General features: G+C 47.0%; 2 protein-coding genes and 1 long non-coding RNA gene across 30 annotated transcripts in view; 2 read left to right on the forward strand and 1 right to left on the reverse strand.

Annotated features, from left to right (window-relative positions):
- On the forward strand, positions 1 to 6,131 carry LOC130544725 (uncharacterized). The gene is made up of 2 exons (XR_008961251.1): positions 1 to 547; positions 1,211 to 6,131. It is a non-coding gene; the product is annotated as an uncharacterized LOC130544725 (long non-coding RNA).
- CUNH17orf80 (chromosome unknown C17orf80 homolog) lies at positions 2,938 to 16,078 on the reverse strand. Of its 27 annotated transcripts, none has more exons than XR_008961250.1 (7): positions 15,064 to 15,341; positions 12,069 to 13,580; positions 7,977 to 8,084; positions 7,317 to 7,421; positions 6,333 to 6,411; positions 3,598 to 3,685; positions 2,938 to 3,384 (listed from the first exon to the last, which is right to left on the reverse strand). XR_008961250.1 is itself a non-coding variant. In XM_057318032.1 (7 exons), the coding sequence occupies exons 3-6, from the start codon at positions 13,552 to 13,554 to the stop codon at positions 3,618 to 3,620; spliced, it is 1,767 nt and encodes a 588-aa protein (XP_057174015.1). In that variant the 5' UTR covers positions 13,555 to 13,580; positions 15,064 to 15,166; positions 15,745 to 16,033; the 3' UTR covers positions 2,938 to 3,384; positions 3,598 to 3,617. The 27 variants fall into 27 exon arrangements, 26 of the variants coding, with proteins under 26 accessions (XP_057174015.1, XP_057174014.1, XP_048081904.2 ...); XM_057318032.1 differs by lacking the exon at positions 6,333 to 6,411 and adding an exon at positions 15,745 to 16,033 and having other exon boundaries at positions 15,064 to 15,166; XM_057318031.1 differs by lacking the exon at positions 6,333 to 6,411 and adding an exon at positions 15,745 to 16,030 and having other exon boundaries at positions 15,064 to 15,198.
- The window catches only part of FAM104A (family with sequence similarity 104 member A), an 18,580-nt gene continuing 11,753 nt past the window's right edge, over positions 15,459 to 22,285 (forward strand). The window contains exons 1-2 of one of the 2 annotated variants that reach the window (XM_026512340.4): positions 15,459 to 16,384; positions 20,898 to 20,997. In XM_026512340.4, the coding sequence (XP_026368125.3) occupies positions 16,164 to 16,384; positions 20,898 to 20,997 (321 nt within the window). In that variant the 5' untranslated portion in view covers positions 15,459 to 16,163. The remainder of the gene's footprint in view (positions 16,385 to 20,897; positions 20,998 to 22,285) is intronic. The other variant, XM_026512341.4, reaches the window with a different exon arrangement.

Consider the following 22,285-nt stretch of genomic DNA (forward strand, 5'->3'; position numbering starts at 1 on the left):
GGGCTGCTGGTGGAGTCTGAGAGGTCAAAGCAGGCGTGGGAACAGGGCTCTGCTCAGCGCTGTTAATCAGGGTCCCACATCCGGCAGCTCAGGGGGAGGGAAGGCTGGTGCCGGTTCGGGAGGGCGCCCCCTGCTGCCTTTGAGTGGGATCGGGCTAGAAGGTGGGAAGCCTCTTCCATGACGGTGGGCAACTCCCAGGCGCATTTGTAACTCATCAGGAGGCATGCTTTGGGCAATGGAGGCTGTCAATAACGGCGTCTCGAAACCTGGTTTCCGCCAGAACACCTGCCCAGAGCCTCTGCCCTCAGTTTATGTAAAGCCACCGTGTCTGCCCAGAGGGAATGTCTGCAGTGCTTTCTCCTGACCTTAGCAGCAGCTTGTCAGCTGGCCACGGCGTTCAGCACCTCCTGCTTCTGCCCGGGAGCCTCGCAGGCCCCCTTCCCCGACGACGGAGTGTCTGCTTCTCCACCCTCAGAGGAGGCTCCAGGAGCACCAGGTCTCCTACCGCTCGGGGCTCAGGGCACTGGAGCAGGGCCCGTGCTACACGGTGAGTAGCTGCGGACAGACCAGGCCATTGCCCCGCTGAGGGCGAGGGAGGGATGAGTAGCTGCTGTTGGTCAAGAACGAACACCACACGGGGGCGGGGGGGTAGGAGTGCGAATGAGGGGGTGGGGGGGCACCGGTAACCCCAGTGTTACTGCTAAGTCTCCTTGACCTCAGGTGACACATCTCCGGCCAGACAAGACTTTTTCTTTAAAAGCTAGTAAGTTAAACAGCTCTCACCTCCTCCTTCCCTATGAATTCTGAGTTCATACATCATGTCCTCAATATCTGGGGGGGGGGGCAGGATTTGGTAAGGAAGGGAACATAGCACCTTGTTTTTCTGGTTCTGTTGTGTTTTTGCTATTTTCTGGCTTATCAGGGAAAAAACCTAACTTCACGAGATCGTGTCTACGCGGTCCCGTGCTTCTGACTCTGTGCTGTCAGAGAAAGCTCCATCGGGAGGGAGGGGCGCAGAGCTCTTGCCTCTCCCATACATTTGATTTGGGGACCTTCGAACATCTGCAGCCCTGGAGCTTCATTAAGCGAGAATCCATCGCACTCCTTAGAATGACAGCTGACCAGCTCTCAGGGCTCCCTAGACCGGTTAGGGTATTTCTCTTGGGATCTGAATTTACAAAGAGTCACACCGCTCATCTTTTTCTTTTAGTGTCGAAACATGGGCCATCATGCCAGCCAGTGCAATAAGACTCCAACAGGTAGGAGTTATCAAAAAATAACCCCCGGTCTATGGGCTAACTGAAGACCCAGCGAAGACACCCAGTGGCCATTCTGGGGGGTCCTCTGGTCCCAGAGCCCCAGTGAGCCCTCGCGTCGGCCTCCACAGGTCAGGAGATGCGAAGCAGCCTGCGCCACGCAGGCTTATTTCCTCTAATCCTGTGAGTGAATGGGCTGCTAAAAATACAACAGGGCTGCCAGATGGACTGTGGCAGGACGAGGTACCCAGAAAATGGGGGAGCAGAATGTACGTACACCCAAAACCCAGTTTGTGGGAAATACAGGTGTCCCGGTCTGTGCAGCTCCCGCACCACCAGCGACAAGCCTGGGCCGCGTGCCACAGTCCCGTGCACATGGCCTCACCTGCTGCTACCAACTGATGATTAAATCCACGGTTTTCTTTAGCATGACAGCAGCTTCCCTGCGTGGCTTCCTTACATTTAAGGCAATACTCTGAGCCTGCCTTATGGAAGGAGTTATGGGGAAGGAGATGGTACAACAGGGCCTATCTTGGGGAGGCGAGGGAGTGACAGGGACCATTTCATGTCATACTATCTATGCTGATGCCTAAGTCAAAGGTCATTGTGATTTCGTCCACCGGGAGAGGAGCGCAGGGGCGAGGCCAAGCCTTTGGGGGAAAGGGAGAAAACAGGAGGAGGTGTGTGGTGGGACCAGGCGTACCCCACCCCCCTTTGGCAGATGTGACAGCTGGCCCCCCCGGAGCTGGAGGGTAAGGGGACAGGGCAGTCGAAAGCCATGCGGGCCCACAGCACCGCAGCTCCACCCGGGCTGCCGGGACAAACGCCACGTGGTCATGGAGGCAAACTGCTTCATGTCGAGCGTCCGCTTGCTCGTGGTGAAAAAGGAGCATAGCACCAGCCCCACTGGGTGGTCAGAGGGATAGAACGCGATCACGCACGTAAGAACTTAGCACAGTACTTGGCTTTGACAGAGCGGGCGCCCAAACGGTAGCTGGCCTTCCGTGGGAATTGTGGCGGGGTCTTTCTTGCTTGGTTCAAGTTTAGCATCTGAACATGGGATGCTGCCACAGAGGTTTCTGAATTCCTGCTGTACGTCAGCCCTTGCTGGAATTTACTGACGCAGGACTTCTCATCTCATCGAATCTCTGTGAAGTATGTATGATTGTCCCCACCTTACAGTTCAGACCGTCCAGAGAGGCTCCAGTAAGTTAGATAACTTGCCCAGGGCCACACCCACCCATCTCAAAGGTGAGGGTCTGGAAGAGGCAAATAATAGGGGAATTAAAAATATATATATTTTAAAATGTTGCTGTTGTTCTGAAGGGGTGGTAATGCATGGAGGGAGCAGGGTAATTAGGATAATCTGTAAATCAGGACAAACAAGGACTAAGAACACTGGCAGCAGATAGGGTTCCCCCTAAGGACTGAAACATCCCATTGCTAATAGAACAGATGATTATCTTTAATAGCTAAATACTTTTTTAATTTTTTTTTTTTTAAGATTTTATTTATTTGACAGAGAGAGAGACAGCCAGCGAGAGAAAGAGGACACAAGTAGGGGGAGTGGGAGAGGAAGAGGCAGGCTCCCAGCAGAGCAGGGAGCCCGATGCGGGGCTCGATCCCAATCATGACCTGAGCCGAAGGCAGACGCCCAAAGACTGAGCCACGCAGGCGCCCCTAATAGCTAAATACTTTAATGTGTATTAGACAAAAGTACTTTCCCCAGTACACTCAGCATTTCAGATATTCTCACTCAGGCTTAAACTCCAGGAGCTAACGCCAGGGTTAACCCACCCTGCAGACCATGAGGGCACAGCCAGGGCACTGGGGCCTGCCCGCGAGGATTTCCAGCCTTCCAGAAGGGTGCTCTCCTTGCAAGTCTTCTCGAAGGTGCAGAGGAGCCCGGCTATCGCAGTAACTCTCTGCAGGATGGCCGGGAAGGCGGATGGGGCTTGTTTGTATGGGTTCTCTGCCAGCTACGGCCCTGCAGGCCCTGTTGCTTACCCAAGGGGAGCTCCTGCCGGGCCGTGGAAGTCACGGAGCATCGTTTTGTGAGACGAAATCAAGGAGGCTGTTTAACATGGCCCATCCAGTTACGAGCATTCTTGACTTCTATTTCTTGGCTCTGTGAAAAGCAGAGCAGTTACTCCTGCCTCACGTCTGCAGGGCCCTGGCTTCTGGCAGCTCAGGCTCACTCGTCTAAAATTCAGTTTGGAAAGGAACCTCTAGTCTTGCCGGACGAAGCCTTGCATCTGCCGGGTCACACGCCTGATGGGGACTGGCTGTGCAAATGAACTTATTTTGTAGGGATATTTGCACGTATGAGTAATAAATGTACCTTCATAAACCAGAGTTACGTCACTCTTGCAAGCGGGAGCTATGAAGTGTATTCCCTTGATCATGCTGAGTTTGTCTGGACCCGAATCCTGGAAAAGAATCCATGATTATCAGCTGACCTCAATGACTCAGACTATTTGGAACATTATGAAGAAATCCTTAAAAGACTGGATGAAAGGTCTTCAAGCATGCTCCCCGCCCCCCCAAGATGGCAGCAGTGAGTGGACAGAACTTTCCCTCTCCAGCTGTGGGTGTTACCAAGGAACTCCAGAATCCGGAGACATGGCTTCTTCAAAGTCCCCCGGATCATTTAAGAGTCTGGACTGCTCAGTATCAAATTCAAAGACCTCAGTTAAGACTTCTTCTTCTTTCCTACTACATGTGAGTTAGGATTCTTGGTCCTGATCACGTCAGATTAAAACTCCTCTTCTGAACGCAGGATCCCACCTCTGTCTTAAACTTGGCAAAACGAAGCAGCTCTCCTTTTAGGGACTGGTGGGATGGTTCTGTAGTTCACTCTTCTGGTTAAGGAACTTATTTTCAGGGATGTCAAATATTTATCGTGATATAAATTTAAAACATTTATTGTGATACATAAATTAAGTGGAAGTTTTCATTGTTCCAGCATTCTGATTCTGACAAGCTAGTTTATTTACAGTAGTGGTAAGAGTGTGGAGCAGGCTGTGCTCCGGGAAGACTATTTAAAAATAGGTAGTGGGCTGGCCTGCGCCGCCGGCCATCGTAGCCTGCTGAGCCCAGCTTGAGGGCTTTGGGGGAAGTGGGCACCAGGCCATCACTGAGGCTATCACTGAGGCCATCACTGACAGTGTTCTCCTCTACGCTGGCAGCCTAAGGGTTTCTGACCTAGACTAAGGCAAGTGCAGGGAAGTGCAGGGAGAATCTCTCCCTAAGTGTCTCTCTTAAAGGGCATTTGCAAAGAATGGGCACAAAGCCGTTTCAAAATGAAAGCTACAGTTTTTGGAATTTCAATGAAGTTCATAGTAATACTAGACTAAGATAACCAAACGCAGTACTCGTTTCCTCAACCATGAATTTTTCCTTATGGAGAATTCTAGTATACCTTTCCCCTAATCATGAGCCATTGGTGCAGAATTAAATTACTCCCACTGGCGATAATTAGTGAGGGAGAGAGACCGGGGACTGGGAATAGAAAAGGTAGCTAATACAGAAGATAGAGCCAGAATTCAACTTTTGAGAAGAGAGACAGAAGAGATGTGCAAATAAATAAATGTTGGCTTTAGAACAGCACACCTGCTTGTTTGTGGTTTTGAAGGAGCTGGGACAAAACAGGGACTGACCTCATGTATTTGCCGAGGATATCACAAGCAAAGCTAAAATGTGTGTGTATTTGTGGCAAACAGGCAAACAGGTAGATATAAACAGATATAAACAGATCTGATAGATAATCAACCCCCGCGCTGGAAAAGGGGCTGGAGCAACAGTTATCCACCTGCGTTATCTAGGGACTTTCTATCTTTTCTATCAAGCTACTGTCTAGGGGCCAAAGCAGAAGCCATAAAATTAGAAAAGCACACTGAATATTTTGATGGGGAAAGAGACAAGGAAAACCCACCAGCCAAAAACAACCCTAACAAAGTAAAAAGGTCAAGAGTATTTCACAGAAATTCTTAGGAAGGGATGGGGTGGGATTCTGAGGTTTTCAGAAGGACATGGTAAACAGAAACCATTTGTTCACTACTATACTCACTTAAGATGTATAAGAGATGATTTAAAATTGTTTAGTGTGTGATTTCATTTTAATCAGCTTAAAAATACCTGAAAGATTTTTCAAAGGCTCACCTGCAACTCTGGACCCACCCTTACTGTGCTTTTGTTTCTTACGCCTGCCAAGATCTGGTCAGGGACCCCAAAGGGCCTGAGGTAAGCTGATCTTCTGCCACTTCACACACTCTTCTGGGTCAGTATGCATGTAGCCTGGTATCTTGTATGGATGAACAGTAAAATGCCAAAGCTTAGAGAGTAATTTTAGGGAGAAAGATTTAAAAGGGAGATATTATTTACTGAGAATTAAGAAATAACTATTTAAAACTTTTAATGATGACCTTTGTCATCTTCATGCCTCCCTGAATACCTGCAGCCTTTATGAGCAAACAAACGGAAGGCTTTGCAGTAACTGTCACTCTGGAGAGCCAGCCAAAGAAATGTCCACACCGAACCAGACCTGTCCACATTAAAAGAACCGACTTCCTCTAGAACTGTTTTAGATTCCAATTAATTTTATTCTTTTCACTCCCTCTCCCCCAAACCATTTTAAATGGTTAAATCTGCCCTGCAGGTGTCCCCCGCGTCCGCGCCCTGGAGGCTCCGAGCTTGCGGACGCGGTGTCCAGGTCCTCACTTACGCCAGCGCTGCAGCTCTTTGGATAAACAGAGAGAAGTGTAAGGATCCAAGAGGCCACTCCTAAGGACTGTTTCTGTCTCTTGCCTCTACAGATCATTTCGTTTCCCTTTTGTTTTACAGATTCAGCAATAAAGTCTTAGATGCAATCAGAAATTTCTGCTTCACTTTCTTCAATTCAAAGATGTGAAAAACAAACCTCGGGTATTAACCCACTGAGCCCTTTCAGACAGGTAAGCCATTAAGGGGGAGGGGGGCTTGTCCCTGGGAAAGAAGTGGAGTCTTCACGTAGGCAGGTCTGATCAGAGAGGAACTCCTCTTTCTCCCGAACAGACAAGTGGACCACCCAACACTCACCAGCTCGCCACCAGCAGCAGGTAGGGATGTACTGCAGTCCCATTTCTGCTGCCTGACCAGCGATCCCACTTACTGGACACTGAATTAGTCAAAAAAATCCAATTACAGTCAAGTCCTGGTTTTTGTTTTTTAATTTTTTTTATTTTAAGTAGGCTCCACGCCCAATGTGGGGCTTGAACTTACGACCCTGGGATTAAGAGTCACGTGCTCTACCAACGGAGCCAGCCAGCCAGCCAGCCAGCCTGGTATTTTAGAAGTCCTAGTAACCATTTGTGAATGACACTGGTATTAATGGTTATCTTGTACTTTTACACCAAAAGTTTTCAGAAAGCAACTGGGTTTTTAATTGTGGAAAAATACTGGGTTTTTTTGATATTCTTCTATATTCAATGTCTTTTAAACATTTTAACTATAAAAATATATTTTTACAAAGGCAAGACTTTAAAAAAATGAGAAAAGTCATCCTGAGCTAAAAGAGGGAAATGAATTTCAGACATTCATCCTCCTGGCGAGACCTGATGCAAGCTGAAACTCCTAACGAGGAGGATGTTTCTGTGTTTTACGTGGTGAAAGTAACGTTAACTAAGATTTCTGTGACCCTCAGACACATGAGTGAGAGCTGTATGGTTTCTCCTCCACTCTTGGGGTTATACAACGCTAAAAAGAAGTTCTAAGGCAGGAATCTGAAGGGTGCTGACCTGGCAGGCAAGTGACTTTCAGGAGAAAACAAGAGACCACCAGATCTCCGAGGACAACCTCACGTGGAGCACGGAAGCAATTATGTAAATTCTTGTCAAATCTTATGAAGTTCGTTATAACCATAACCTTTAATAAAAACCCCAGAGCCACAGGCAGTGGCTCACTCACGAGGGCATGTCAGATGATACAACACTGTCATATAAAAAGCAATTTGGAGAATCCCCTGGAGGCCCTTTAATGGGATGTGACCTGTGATTTCGATTAAAAAATATCAAAAAGGCTTACTCAGATGCCTGAAACTCCAGCCGCACCACAGGACGAAGTACCCCGTAAAGAGCATGGTGACGCCCCCGACTCCACTCCTCACCGTGGTGCTGCACCTGATCCAGCCTGTTCAAAAAGAAACACGTCTGGTTGCTATGGTGAGCTGTAATGAGGGGCTGCGACCTGCCAGTTATTCGAGTTCTCCCAGTTAGCATGGGCGATGGGCTTGTAATGCACAGAATTTACATACCACCACATACGTGTTTTTTAAACAGATGAAAAGGCTCGAATCCAGAAGACCTCAATTTCAATACATTGAGTTACTCTTGTTTTTGAGAGTTTGGTCGACATCTTGAGTTTGGGGGGGATTAATACGACTGGTTAACTCAAGGTGTAGAGTCCTCCTGGCTTTGGGACAATCAAGGTGGGCAAGGGAGCGAGGAGGGGAGGTGGCGGGGGGACAGTACTGAAACGAACTCTGTTCCATAGATAGCGGCTGCTGTTCCGCCAGCTCTGGTGCTCTCGATCGAGTCAGCTTCCAGGGCAAAAACAGACAAAGAGAAGAGAGCCTACGCACTTGTCTCTTTCTCTCTTTCCCTTAGCCCTGGCTAAAGTGAAGAGAAACTTCTCCAAATGCTTGGAACCAGCAACACAACCCAACAGGCCGTGACTCCAGCTCACCTTTCTGGACAGCTCCCAAGAGCCTCATCAGAGACAAGGTGGAGGTTGTAAGTCTGGTCGGGGGTTCCAAACTCCTGAGAGCAGTCGAGCTTCTTTCCAACAAAGGAACTACGGTTCCAAACAGAAGGCACTGTGATCGTTCGTCTAGACTCAGTCTCCTTCCCGACACTCCGTGCCCGCGGTTCCCAGGACCAGGCTGCCGGAAGTGGATCTAAGCCGCTGGACCACTGGCTGTGTGGGGCTGCAGCTAAGTGCAGTGTGATTCCCAGTCAGAAAGAGGGCCCTCAAAACGCTGAAGGAGCCCCTGGGGATCAGGACCCGGAGACGTTTTTGATCTGAAGAACAGACGGCGCAGCCGATCCGTGCACGTGTTTAATGAAATGAACGGTCTACATTTCCCACCGTTTGCTAAGCATTTGAGCGGAAGGCAGGACTTTCTATTATAGTCCCTACTGCTCCTTGTCACTACGTGTACTAGAATCAACGTGTGTGCCCTATTAGCCCACTGCTATTACTGACCAGCCAACGTTTCTCGTTTATGTTCGAGATTAACGAACAGAGAACCAGGAGGGAGGGTTTATGCTGCCTATTTACAGCTTTCCTCCACCTGTCCTTCTGTCTAATGATAGGCAGGGAATCTCTACTGTTGCTGGCCCTCTGGTCTTGGTGGGGTTCATCGGAATAAAGGATAAATGAAGCAAGTATTTAGCACAGGTTTAACAGAGGTAAAAGTTGCTACAGATGTAAAAATGCTATGCAAACACTCGTGACATTAAGTTAACATGCGAAAAACCACACTGGCTTCCAAGAAATTACACAGAAAATAATTATTTTGCGAGGTGAAGATTAATCTCTTAAAAAACAAAGGATGACATGATCCACTCTTCTTGGAAAAAAACGGAAAAAGATGGGAAGAGACACTTTCGTGAAAACTCCAACTGCAGAACCACTTCCCCTGCCACGTCAGGAAAGGGGTGGTCCCTCGACTCTGTTCCTTCTCCAGCCAGCAGCCTCTTTCATCAAGGGTTCAAACTTGTGTGAATAACATCAGTTCCAGCCCTGAGCTGGGGTGTAAAAAAGACTGAGGCCCACGAGAGGCCAGCTCAGAACCCACAGAAGTTCTGTTAGAGCTTCTCCAGTGTCATCCTTCCTGCTACTCAGGGACCCTGGGTACAACCCTTTCAGCCTGACTGCAGGCCCAGGACTGCTAACACCCACTGCCATCTGCTCTAGATGCTGTCCTTGGCCTGCCAGTGTTGATGGCCTTATATCCCAAACCTAGTGACAATGGCTCTGCTCTCTCCTAGAAACGCAGGAACCGTCCCTGGCTTGGGTACCTCTAACACTTTCTATCGCCTCTCTGGTCTGGCTGGAACTCCAGACATGTGACTTGACTGACCCCTCATCTCTCTGGCTGTTGTCATATGCTCTTTTATGTAAAACGTCCCCTTTCGTGGCCTCCTCTGGCTACTAGCAGACCTCACCCTGGCTTGTTATACTCCTGCTCTGCTCTGATCCTTCCCCACATGGGCCCTGTCTCAAACAGCTCACCAGGGTAGTTTACTGATGGAAACGCTATTTGATGATGAGAATGGCCTTTGAAAACCCGAGACCCGGGGCACCTGCATAGCACAGCCGGTTAAGCATCAGAGTCTTGGTTTTGGCTCAGGTGGTGATTGCAGGGCTGTGGAATCAAGCTCTGTGTGTGGATCCACACTCAGCGAGCAGTCTGCTTGAGACTCTCTCTCTCCCTCTCCCTGCTCCCTCCCCAGCTTGTGCTCTCTAAATAAATCTTTAAAAAAAAAAAAAAAAAAAACCCAAACCCATGACCCTGTAATTTTACCTTCTGCTATCCCTACCAGCCAGGTTTTGCTTTCTGTAGATCAAGGAACTGTGTTTTTTTCAGACCTCTCCCTCCCTTCCCCCCAACTGCTGCCACCCCCATCCCCTAATGCTGGGTCTGAGGCTCCCTGCTCCAGTGGCCTCCCCAATACCAGGGGTACTCTGAAACCTGGCTGCTCTGCAGAAAACACTTCAGACATGTTTGAAAAGAGGATTCTGAGACCTTACTTCAGGATCAGTCTCTGGGGCTGAGGTCCAGGAATCTTTAGTCCTATGTGAAACTGTCAGTTGTCCAGATTTGAAACCCAAGGACCTAGATCTCTTCAACTCGAGTCCTGAAAGCCTAGGCACCCGAATTCAGCCAAGCTCATGCAAGGCTTTCCTTTGAACAAAGGAAGCCAATTTCTATTGCCGGGGACTCTTAAGGCACTCGTATTTGCCGAGTCCCCAGGGATTGAAATCTTGAACTTCTAAAATCCATTTTTGCGAATGCGGGGAGAAACAACTTTTTTTGGGTAGTAAGTCTGTGAAAATCTCTCTCATTAGACCTCACAAGACGGCTCCTAATGCTGCCGAGTTCCCTAAGCCTAATTCTCGTTTCGACTTACTGAAACGTGATTCTGTGGCGTCCTCAGAGCCATCAGTCTGCCAAACCACTCATAGTACAGCAGACTGTAACCAATAAAAGAACAGAATAGCCCTGAACCTGGGGCGCCTGGGTGGCTCAGTGGGCGAAGCGTTCGACTCCTGATTTCAGCTCAGGCTCTGCGCTCAGTGTGGAGCCTGCTTAAAGTTCTTTGACCACCACTTACTGTATGAACATGTCTGGGGCTCAGACTCCTCATCTATAAAGGAAGGTGGGACAGTGACTTCAGTGACAGTCACCTGAGTTGTCCGGAGGGCTGAATGAGGTAATAATGCAACATACCTAGCAGTGTCTGCTACAGTCATCACCTGACCGTCAGCCCCCTCCCCTTTCCCTCTGACATGAAAAGATCAGAGACATTCCTCAGCACTGTGAAAGACAGTACAGGAAGTAAAGAAGTCCCAGAGAGATCTGCCACGGGCCACTGCAAATCAGAGAGAAGGGCAGAGATCTGACAACCACCTGTGTTTCCAGTTATGGCGCCCTTTCTGCAATAATGTTTGGTGGAAAGGGTGAAATGTGGTCTGAAGGGACTGTGTTCTACCTGCCGCTGTACCATCTACAGACAACATGACCTTGAACCAATCCCTCATCCTCTGCCTGCTTCATCGCCTGCCAAACAGAGGAAATCACTGCCCGCCTCTCAGAGCGGCGAGGCTGAAATAAGAAAACGGGTGGAAGCACTCTGAAAACAAAGCAACACAGATGTTAACAGTAATTCTATGTCAACACGAAGAAGGGACCGGGGGGCCCAACTCTGACCCTGAGACAGACTACAGCTCTGTAAAGAGGGCCCAGAGGTTAGGTCTGTTTGTAGGAAAACTGGTAACCACTAAGCAATCGAAGAAGATGTAGCTTTAGCTGGCAACACTCTTCCCTTACTATACTTCTGTTTTGAAATTTTTAGAAAGGAATAATTACCGTACCAAAAAAAAAATGCTTCTCAGACCAGAGGACTTGGGGTATAATGAATATGTAGTAATTTATAAAATATACCAGAGAGAGAAAGTATGTCCCTTTTAAGAGGAGATGTTGCAAGTTTTTCAGGTGCAAGGCTATTCTGAGTTGCTACAGGTCTCCCGTCGAAGCTAAAAGCTCGAGTAGATACTATACACACACACTTCTAGAAAAATTGACAAAGAGAAACATCTAAAGTTTCCTGATGAGGAAAATGAAGAAACTTTACATATCGTAACTAGAAGTAGCCCAATAACTGAAGGTCAGGTCGTGTAAGAAAAAGGGATTCCCTGAAATGCCAGGAACTTCCCGGCTCTGTGGGGACTGCCAAGGAGCCTCCGGAGGGCTTCCGAGGAGAAGGCCTCACAGTCTGTCCGCCTCTTTCCAAGACTCCTTACTTAATCTCTCAAGACAGTGAACACCTGCCCCATATCTCCTGGCCATGCCGCCTCCTGCTGTGGAAACACCAAGTGATCAACGTCACTGGCCGACCTGGGCTAGTCCGACCTTCAACTCTGCGTGGAGGGGAAGGGAGAGTGATAAAGCACTGGTACTACTTCTGGAGCAAGAACTAATGTTTTCAGAACAACTGTAAGCCTGGGATACTGGAGTGCCTAGGTAAAAATAAGCTAAATAAGCATGTTTACCTTGCGAGAGTCTCTCCCCCTGGGGATTGGTGAGCTGAGGCTTTTGGGCCATTGCATTCCAATACTGGGGCTTCCCTGGCAATACTCCTAGTCCAAGATAACCAGGATAGAGCTCTGGAAACCACTCCAGCCCCAGGGAGCTTGAAAGGGGCTTCCTATCAGCGATGCCAATCTGACTGAAGGGGCTGTAAGAGGCGTGAGGCAGTGTTGAATGTAAGGTCTGCTGGCACCCATGGTGTGACACTTGGAGCCCACAGCCAGATCCGTGCTGCAGAGAAGCTCCTTTACCACTCTCTGTTAACGCCTTCACGCCACGGACTCGGTTAGGATTGCAGGCTTTTGCTTTCTCCTCTTGAAAAAATCTGACAGCCAGAGAGGCAAGGCTTTGATTATGCGACTGTGACACAGAAAGCAGCTCACTGCAGGTTGTCTCCCTTGGAGCGCACAAATTTAAACTGGGACCTTCATCTGGACATTTCTTCTCTGTGGCTGAATCATCATTACTGAAATTCTTTGCATCACCGCTCACGGAAGCCCATTGCTGCATTTCTGTTACAGATGCTCTTTTCTCTGCATTTCCTCTGCTACCGTGTGCCTCTGTTCCAAGGTTCAGTCCTTTTCCTTGGTTCTCCCTGACTTGGATGTCACCTACTGGGCTAACCTTAAAATTTAAAAATTGTGATTCCATGTTCTTTTCTTGAGTCTCAGAGTCTCCAACATCAGAAGAGACTTCTGGGAGGTGGTCCCTGGGCTTGGACTGTCTCTCATTGCTTGACAACGATGTTCTTTCTCTTTCAACCCCACAATTGAGATTCATGGGAGAACTGTGATAATCATCAATAGGCTTATCTGGTAAATTTACCAGAAGCTCCCGTCTTGGGGGATCAATTTTGTCCAATCTTAAATTAGCAGAAGTGGTCTGTACATCATTGGGTAAGGCTGAAGAATATTTTCTATCGTGCTTTGATGAAGAAGGTGTTACTGGGCCAAGAGGTAAAGATGTTTCAATTTCTGAAAGGTTACTTCTCTTCTCCCCTGATGTAGGCAAATATTTGGCAAATTCTCTTTTAGGGGTGGTGTTCTCTGATGCATAAAACTGAGCCTTCGTTTCTCCCTGGAAAGTAATCTTGGGTTCAGTATTTTTTAACTTTTTGATGGAGCACTGAACTTGATTCTGGATGTCTTTCTCTGCCTTTGTATTACTTGCTCTTTCCAAACCAACAGCCAATAGCGGAAAAGACTTTGTTGCCTGTTCTGGTTTGTCCTTTACCAAGTTGGTATTTCTCTTCTTACTCTCCAACTCTCTGTCTTTAGTGTTATTTAAGTCTGCGATTGGCCCTTTCATTTTTTTAGCGTGTGGGCGTGTAGCTCGCTTGGACTGACAAGCTTTCTGATCAGCAGGTTCAGTGGGTCCTATCATCTTACAGTATGGCAAGTGGGATTTTAATCGTTTAAATGGCTTTTTACAGTAAGGACACACTTCCATCCTGGGTGAATATCACTCTCCTATTCCTGAAAAAGGTAAATGGGAGATTATGAGGGAGATTACCAACATAGTAGAGTCATTACTAACATTTCATTCACGGGTGCACCTTTCATTTGGAAGAACCTAGATTGAAGGAAGTTTTAAAAAATGTGTTTTGATTTATTCTTTTTCTTACAGAGGTCGAAAACAGAAGACACGGTTGGTTTTAAGATAAATATTCCTGGCTTCACTTCTGTTTGGCATTTTACATTTCATAAAGTCTTCCAAGAACCAACCGTAAGTAAAAAAACAACCAAAGGGGTTTTTCAACATCCCTAACTAGTAGATGAGCAAAGCCAAAAGACTTAAATCTAATAAATTAATGGTTAAATTAATGGAAGAAAAAGTTGTACAAAATACCAGGGAGGGGGCACCTGGGTGGCTTAGTTGGTTACGTGTCTGCCTTCAGCTCAAGTTATATCCCAGGATCCTGGGATAGAGCCTAAAGTGGGACTTCCTGCTCAGTGGGGAGTCTGCTTCTTCCTCTGGCCCTCCCCCTGCTCATGCTCTCTCTCTCCTCAAATAAATAAATAAAATCTTCAAAATACAGTCAGATTAAAATGTTTGCTGTTTAAGGTTACAGCCAGCCAACTGGTTATTACATGAGTATAAAGAAATTGTTAAAAGCCCTTAAACACACCATTTTAGGAAAGAATGGTGAAAAGTTAAAACTCAGGCCAGGATCTGAAAGCTTTTGCTTAGAATCATGGTTTTCAAAGTGGTATATGGAAGATCCACTACAGTGCAAGAAGAAAATATTAAACCTTCCATCCTTTCAGCATGAGAAATGAAGCTCTAACACCATATTAGTGATACGTGTATACACACATACATGTATATGTAACAGTGTTTATGATGCACAAATGACACACGTGGAGGGGACACAGTGCCCCAATTTTTTACTTATAGTTTGCAGTACAATGGACCACCAGCAAATTCATTGTTTGAAATCTTTGTGCTATTTATACCATGTAAAAACATGAAGAAATAATACCACGTATCATTTGTACCTCTTTGAGCACTGAGCCTGACATATGATAGTTGTCAAATGAATTCCTTTTCTATACATAAACATGTAAACGCTATCATCATAGAGCACTGACTGTAAATACCTTCTGACCACTGAATAGGTCAAAAAGTGAGGCTGAAACCATTTACAAAATAAATACATTGAATCCTGGCCAATCCATGTAGGATCCTATTATGAGCTCAGGCAAAACAAAACTGTTTACGGCCAAAAAACTTTAGTTATTCTTTCTTTGGAGGTAACGCCTTGACAATATAATCAAAGTTATGGGCCGCTGACTTACAAGAATACCCACAACTGAAGCCAGTCCACGAGCTTTGGGCTAATAACTTTAGACGTGGCCAGGGACCTCTTAGACATGTCTGCCTCTACATTACTCCACCACATTACTCCACCACTTTCCTACTGGAAAGATCCTGCACCCTCACGTGGTAACGTCTTACCGTGGGTGACTGACTACTTTCTTACTGGAGCTTCTCCAGAAGGATGCTAATTTTGAGGTTGTTTCTCTTGGATCTCCATGCCTCACGATCGCAGTCCCCGTGTCTGGCAGAACAAACTCTATTTTAATTATCAGCCTGCGCGAGACACAATCAGAAAAGTAACTCGACAGCACACCCAGAGAATGGATGTGGCGCGGCACAGAACCACGTACAAGCTAACTGGGTTATCGGCAGGGCAGGTCCCCCTCGGTGCTCCGGAAAGGAAACAGTTAAGGCCGCGCCCGCCTCCCGGGCGTAGGGCCCACGGGACTCCTCCCACCCCGCCGCGGACTCCACAACCCGTACCCCCCAACAGCCGCCGTACCTGGCCCGCCCTCCTCCCGGCTCCCTCACTTTTTCCGGAAGCGGAGCCGCCGCTTCCCGCTGAGTGGGCGGGGACCGCCGGGCAGCTTGAGGCTCCGGGCCCTCCTCCCCTGCAGCCCCAGCCGGAGGCGCCGGGACCGCACGAAAGCCGAAGGGGGCTCGTCCTGCCGCCCCGGGAAGCACCCCCCCACCCCCGAATGGCCCGCCATCCGATCCACTCCCTCTCGTCGCGGGAAGCACTCCCCCATCCCCGACCCAGCGCGTGGGGCACAGGACACAGCACGATCGGCCGCGACTGGCCCAGAACTGCATCCTCACCTCGCCAGGCGTGGAAGTTCCGGAAGCCCCCGCGACTAGCCCCCCCGGCGCAGCCCTCCGGTCGCTTCCCAACTCCCGGGCAGGCACCCACCGCAGGGCGTCTTCGACACTGCCTGATGCTTCTCAGCTGTGTTTTAAGAAACTGTTACCGCAGAGGGGCCTAACTCAAATACTTGTATCGTATTATGATGACATAATTTAAGTTAATTTAAACCTGGCTTGGCTTTTATGCCGTCCCCGCTCGGCGGCGAACCGGCGAAAGCTCAGGCCGCCTCTCTTGAGGTCCCCTCTCCCAGAAGCTCCCAGTCGCTCCTCCCCACTCCGAGCCCGCCTCTTCCCGTGGGCGGGGTTACCGGTCGGCGCGGTCGGGGTCGCGCCACTGCGCAACCGCGAGAGGGCGGTACCACGGCGCCTGCGACATGGGGGGGCGCGGAGCAGACGCCGGAAGTAGCGGTGGTACGGGTCCCACCGAGGGGTACTCACCGCCGGCAGCGTCCACCCGCGCGGCGGCTAGAGCCAAGGCCCGAGGGGGTGGGCGTGGCGGCCGCCGGAACACTACATCCTCTGTTCCCTCTTCTGGCGGAGCGGCGCCGCGTCGCTCCCCTCCACCGGCTGCCATGAGCGAGCGCCTCCGCCCCAGGTGAGACCGCAGGGACCCCCTTCCTTCCCATCCCCTCGCCGGGGGTTGGAGCCGAAGGGGCGCGCGAAGCGGGGGTCCGAGCAAGCGTGGGCCCTTCGGGTCTCCATCTGGGTGCTCTGCAGCCCGGGGGAGGAGGGAGAGAGATGCGCAAGTACCTGGTCCCTGAAGTACTGGAGGAGTGACTCGCCGGGGTCCACGTCTCCCCCACCCCAATCCCGTCTTTTTCCCTCTCGTTTTTCCCTACTTGGAATGCAGTCTGAACGATCCCGGAAGAGAGACAGTGGCCCTAAAGCTTCCCTGTCCTAAATTTAGGAGGGTGGGGGGATGGGAGGAATGTCTGATCATTGAGAGGGAACCTCTAGGACATCTTTGAGGGGCCGGGGCGGGGACCTGCCCTCTCCCCAAGGTCAGAAAGAAGGATTGGGTTTAGCTCTGCAGCAGGGAAGGATGGGTTAGATGGAAGAATTTGTGCCCTCGGACGGTTGTGAACATAGAAGGGCAGATGACTAAAGTGGCTTGTAGCCTTAACAGGCAGGATTCTAAACTGTTTGGATGCGGAGCCGTTTGACTCCGAAGGCGGGAGGTAGGGCTGTATCGCGATGCTCTACTTTTCCACTGAGCTTGGCCTCAGGACTCGGGTCTTCACCTAGGGGTGCTGTGCTTGCTTGATGAGTGCAGAATAGAGTCCGGATCAAGCTGCAATTTCTTTCTTTTTTTTCTCCCCATTTCCTTCTGTAAGAAGGTGGGGAGGAGAAAGTTGGGATTGGGTACCCCAAATGAAGAGGAGCAACTTTACTTCAAATTAGAAAAATCCCTCGTGGAATTTGAAGTGAAAACCTATAGATCACCGAGTGCAACACTGTCGTTTTTCCGATGAAACATTTAGAGAGCTCAGCTGGTTTACTCCAGTCTTTCTAGGTTCACTGCTCTTTCATTGCTTCCTGATAGTTTCAGTATGGCTCAAATGAATAAAATAGGTTTGCCTTGGTAGATTATGCTGTACCTTTTCTTGTTGTTCCATATTTTCATTGGCTCTGAATGTAATTGACAGTCTTCCCACAAAGATCTTGCTCTGGAGGGTGGTTAATTCAGGGATTAAGATTCTGGAAAGCATCGTGAGGTTATTTGGTCTGATAGTGAAAATCTAGGGTCACCCATACTTTTGCATTGGATTATTGATTTGGGTATATAGTGAGTGAGGCATAAAGCCTGCTTGTATAGAAAAAAAAGAGTGGACAAAATTTGAAATTAGGGGCCCAGTTACCGACTTGCTATTGGAATTAGGAACAAGATTGTTAGGCGTAGTAAGCCAGATCCAACTGCCATTGTTTTCCTTCCCAAACCCAGTTTATACTTCTAATAGTCTCTGATGATGTCTCATATCTGAAAAAGCCTAAATTTTAATTTCCTGCAGAAAGATTCCTATTATCCATCACTGGATAAGCAAATCTGAATGTGCTTATACTGGTACCAGATGCCTTTTATCTAGCTCGCAAATAACCTCAACATGTTTATACTGGTAACTTCATTGCTATAAAAGAAATCACGTGATTTGGACAGGGGTTTCTCACCTACTTTTCACCTCATGTTTCATGGAGTATGATGGACCAGCTCTGCCAGCTCCTGCTGTCATAATATCTCCAAGTCAGTTCAGTTTTCTGGATCTGTTTTGTCAATTTTAAGATGAGGGGTTGGTCTGAGATGGTGATTTTTCAGACTGTTCCAAAAGATACTGAGATAGCCATAGAGGGGGGTATATGTATGTCAAGAAAACCCCTACTTTAACCAAAACAGGTCCTTTATTTCACATATATATGTATTGAGTGATTTTTTTTTTTCTGATAGGGCTCTGTTACTTAAAAAAAAAAAGTTAGGCAAACACTAATCTGCATACTCTTAAGATTTCTTCTATGCTCAGTCTCTAGGAGATGACAGGAAGATTGGAAAGAAATGAAATGATGAGCAGTGATATAGTCAACCATCCTTAAAAGTAACAGATGCTAAACAACTATCTGTAACTAGATGCCTGGGGAGAACATAATCAATTATATGGTGGCTGCTAAAATTATAACCTGGTCTATGCATTAATGTGGAAAGCTGTAATCTGACTTTGTGGATACGGTTGAACATGAAGCTATAATCTTGGCAATTATTAACAATGTTATTGAAAGAAGAATGTTTCAAGGATGGAATCTACAAAGAGCCTAGAAAAGAGAAAGAACAGGAGGGCTCATTCTTACTCAGTACCATCCAAAGGAGAGGGCCGCCTACAGGAGCTGACTGGGGTACCTTGAGAAAGCAGCACATTATGAGGCAGGGATAGTTCATGGAACGAACTATCCCAGTTTAGTTGAAATCTGCAAAACCAGCCCATCCTCTTTGTTCTCACTCTGTTTTTGCCTGACAACCTCCTTGATGTTCATTTTCTTGTCACTGGAAAGATATGCCGTGGATTATAAATGAGGACATTGGAAAGTTTGGGTCAGGCTCATAAGTGGTTAGCAGCCCAGAGCACAGTCAGCTGCTGGCATATTGATAAGAGTTTGGGGACCAGCATTTGATGAGTTTCCCTGGGGTGTCAACTGGCCTTCTGTCAGACCTTGCTTTGTAACTGCAGCTCTCTTCCAAAAAAACTCTCTGGTCATATTAGGGTGAAAATAGTAATTACTTGGCTCAAATCTGCGGTAATAGCACATCGATTTAAATGAGTATTAAACCTGCTTTTCACCTAGTTTTTAATCTCCACATACTTCAGAGTAATGTATGGTTAAGATCTAATGCCATGAGAGAAAGGTTAGGGAGCAGAAATGATGATCTTAGAAACCATTGAGTCTTAGATTGAGGTCAGTGGTATAGCTCTTTGCAGGTTGGTTAATGCTTGATCGGAACTACACACTCAGAATTTATCACTCCAAGCCTAAACGGGATCAGTAGTCATTAATAAAGTTGGATGTACTCAGAGTACAGGAGTACTGCAGAATACAGGGAATTGTGCTCAGAGTGAAAACTTAAATTTTTTCCAATATCAAGACTTCAACTCAAAACCTTAGGATTACGGGCCTGCCCCGGTATGCCACGCTGCTCGCATAGAAAGTATGTGATTGTATAGAAGATACCGGGTGCTCAGATTTAATACTTGCCTAAAAGCTGTTTTTTCCTCTAGCTATAGAAATTTGAATCTTTTTTTTTTTTTTAAGATTTTATTTATTTATTTGACAGAGAAAGAGAGACAGCCAGCGAGAGAGGGAACACAAGCAGGGGGAGTGAGAGAGGAAGAAGCAGGCTCCCAGTGGAGGAGCCTGACATGGGGCTCGATCCCAGGACTCTGGGATCACACCCTGAGCCAAAGGCAGATGCTTAACGACTGAGCCACCCAGGCGCCCCTAGAAATTTGAATCTTTAAGAGTCTTCATTATAATAGATTATGCTGCTTTGTATAAATTGGCCTCTTGCCAATGCTGTCGGGTGGCATTTTCTGTAGTGATGGGAATGTCCTCTGTCTTTGCTGTCCAATGCAGTTGCCACTAGCTACCTGTGGCCTTTGAACACTGAAAATGTAGTTAGTGTGACTCAGGAACTGGATATTACATTAGATGTAAATCACCTCATGTGGCTAGTGGCTACCATATTGGATAGCACAGTTCCAGGCATTGTGCCTTCAAATGATACCTCCTCTAATTTATTTCTATTTTCTGTCTTCTAAATGGGGGCTTAGAAGTCCTTCTAGGAGCACTTAATTCTTGAATTGAATACATACAAATTTTGTCTATTGCACGTCTGAGAGCACTGAGGTAAATGTGTGGTTTTTCCTTAAACCTGAAAATTTTGAGCAGCTTGTGCTGCAGACTCAACGTAACAATGTGGTGACGTAACATACAATACTAGGTGGTGTAGAGAGAATAATGGAGTTGGTACGGTCCAGAGCAGCCTTTCCAGTGCCGGGCGTGAAGAGTAATCTAGTGCTTTAGAGGGCATCGAGCTTTTGTTGTATGTGATAATTTGGGGGAAATCAGAAAACTGCAGATTAGAGACCACATGAACCTCTGATGATATCCCTGTGTAGCACCATTTTCCTTAGGGTTTTAGGGGTACATGGGCAGAGGCAGCCACTCTTATCTTACATGTTGTCCTATAGAAGGGAGTAAGATGAGGTAACCTGAAATTGTGATTTCAGGAAACACAGAGGGAAGATAACCTTAATTAGGTGGAGTTTGGAAGCTTAGTCATTAGCATCACCCTGCACTTACTTATTCCCAGTAGGCATTTAAAGTTGCCAAGCTTCTTTTTAGAAATCAGTTGTACTAATTTAAGCTCGCCCCTACTGCTGCTATTTTATATTTTCACTCTTTGTGCCCAGCGATGGTGTACTTCCAACTTTTTACCTATTGGGATAGCATGTGATGAATTCTGTTTTCTCAGGCAAGAGGGCAGATTTGTTGTCATGATTTACAATTTTAAGTGTCTAAAGGATCAATTGTTGTATTTTTTTTTTCTTCTTGTGATTTAATTTCAGGAAAAGGAGAAGGAATGGCAATGAAGAAGACCATCATCTTCCCCCCCAGACCAAAAGGAGTAGTAGAAACCCTGTCTTTCATGATTCCTGGGACACAGAGGTAGGAAGTGTGGTCAGAGTCTCTGCTGTTTTCATTGACTTGAGCTAAATAACCCAGTTTCTTCGTGTAATTTAAATTATTCTTTGAATAAATAAAAGTGATCTTACTTGATTGCAGTGGTTTCAACTTTTTTTGAGTCATGGCCCCTTTGAGGAAGCTATGTACCTTCTCCCCAGCGAAGTGGTATATGTCTATACATATTAATACATACACACAGCCCAGAATCTGTTAGAAGTTTCATGGACCTTTGAAAATTCGTCTTTGAGCTGTCTAGTTGAATTTCAGAAACCAACTATTTTCTAACAGTTTATGAGCCATTAATTATCCTTAAACCAAGTATATTATGTTGCTTTCATTCACATGTCTTTATGAGGAACTATATAAACATTCAGAATAGGTAACCTATGTGTACAGAAAATCCTGTTTTTAAGCATTACTACTTTTTTACGTTATTCTAAAAGAGCTCCTGCGGGAGGCAGGGTGGAGGGGAGTGAGTGGGGAGAGGGGGAAGAGCTCCTGAAGTTTTGGTTTCCTGAAAAGAGAGCTTGCGTGTGCACACTGGCGGCAGAGTTTCTGTGTACACTCCACGGGCTGCCGTACAGAGGCTAACATTCAGATGACATCTCTGTTCCCGGAAAATTGTGACCCTTAACAAGTTGTCACCCTGCCTGAGAAGCTCCTCACTGGCAGAGATCCCTAAGCCTGAGCCTTACAACTTAAAGCAGAACTCTGTGTATCACAGAACTCTTGCATATCGCAGTTTTTGTACAACCAAAATAATTCGTACTTTAATTAGTTCTCGATAATAGGATTTGACCTACATCCAGTCTTTACCGGAAATCCACAGTTACTCCCCCCAGGGGGGTAGAAATCCGCTAACTCTCACATAGGTCATACACATTCAGGGACAGTTAATGAACACGTTTAGATTAGCTCCTTCTGTGTGGAGACTTGACCTTCCGTAACTCATATCCCGCCTTTAAAAATCTCTCATGGTTTTTTTCCTTATGTTTTAAAAAATGATTAACAGAAAAGCAGTTGAGCTTTTGTTTAATGCGACAATTGGAGGATGAAAGAAAAGCAGAGATTAGAGGCTTCCTTGAGCATCCAGTGATAAAACTGTGACAATAATTGAGTTTCCATTATTCTTTTGGATTATAAGTCTATTAAAAGAGTGTGCAGTGATTACTTTCACCGTATCAGTGTTTCTCTACTTGTGTGTCTGTGCAAATCCTGCTAAGTGATGTTTACATTAGTTCAGAGGTTCAGTCAGTCTCTTTGTATTGAT

Source organism: Ursus arctos, unplaced genomic scaffold, assembly GCF_023065955.2.
Source record: "Ursus arctos isolate Adak ecotype North America unplaced genomic scaffold, UrsArc2.0 scaffold_24, whole genome shotgun sequence".
Lineage (NCBI taxonomy): Eukaryota > Metazoa > Chordata > Mammalia > Carnivora > Ursidae > Ursus > Ursus arctos.

What these genes read in the sequence shown, in the direction of transcription:
- CUNH17orf80 (XM_048225929.2), bottom strand. Translation starts at nt 13,554, where the DNA reads ATGGAAGTGTGTCCTTACTGTAAAAAGCCATTTAAACGATTAAAATCC. An exon ending in CTGGAGTTTCAGGCATCTGA is followed by an intron (nt 6,412 to 7,316) that starts GTAAGCCTTTTT and finishes TGACTAATTCAG; the next exon opens with TGTCCAGTAAGTGGGATCGC. An exon ending in CTGCTGCTGGTGGCGAGCTG is followed by an intron (nt 5,590 to 6,332) that starts GTGAGTGTTGGG and finishes TTACTCTCTAAG; the next exon opens with CTTTGGCATTTTACTGTTCA.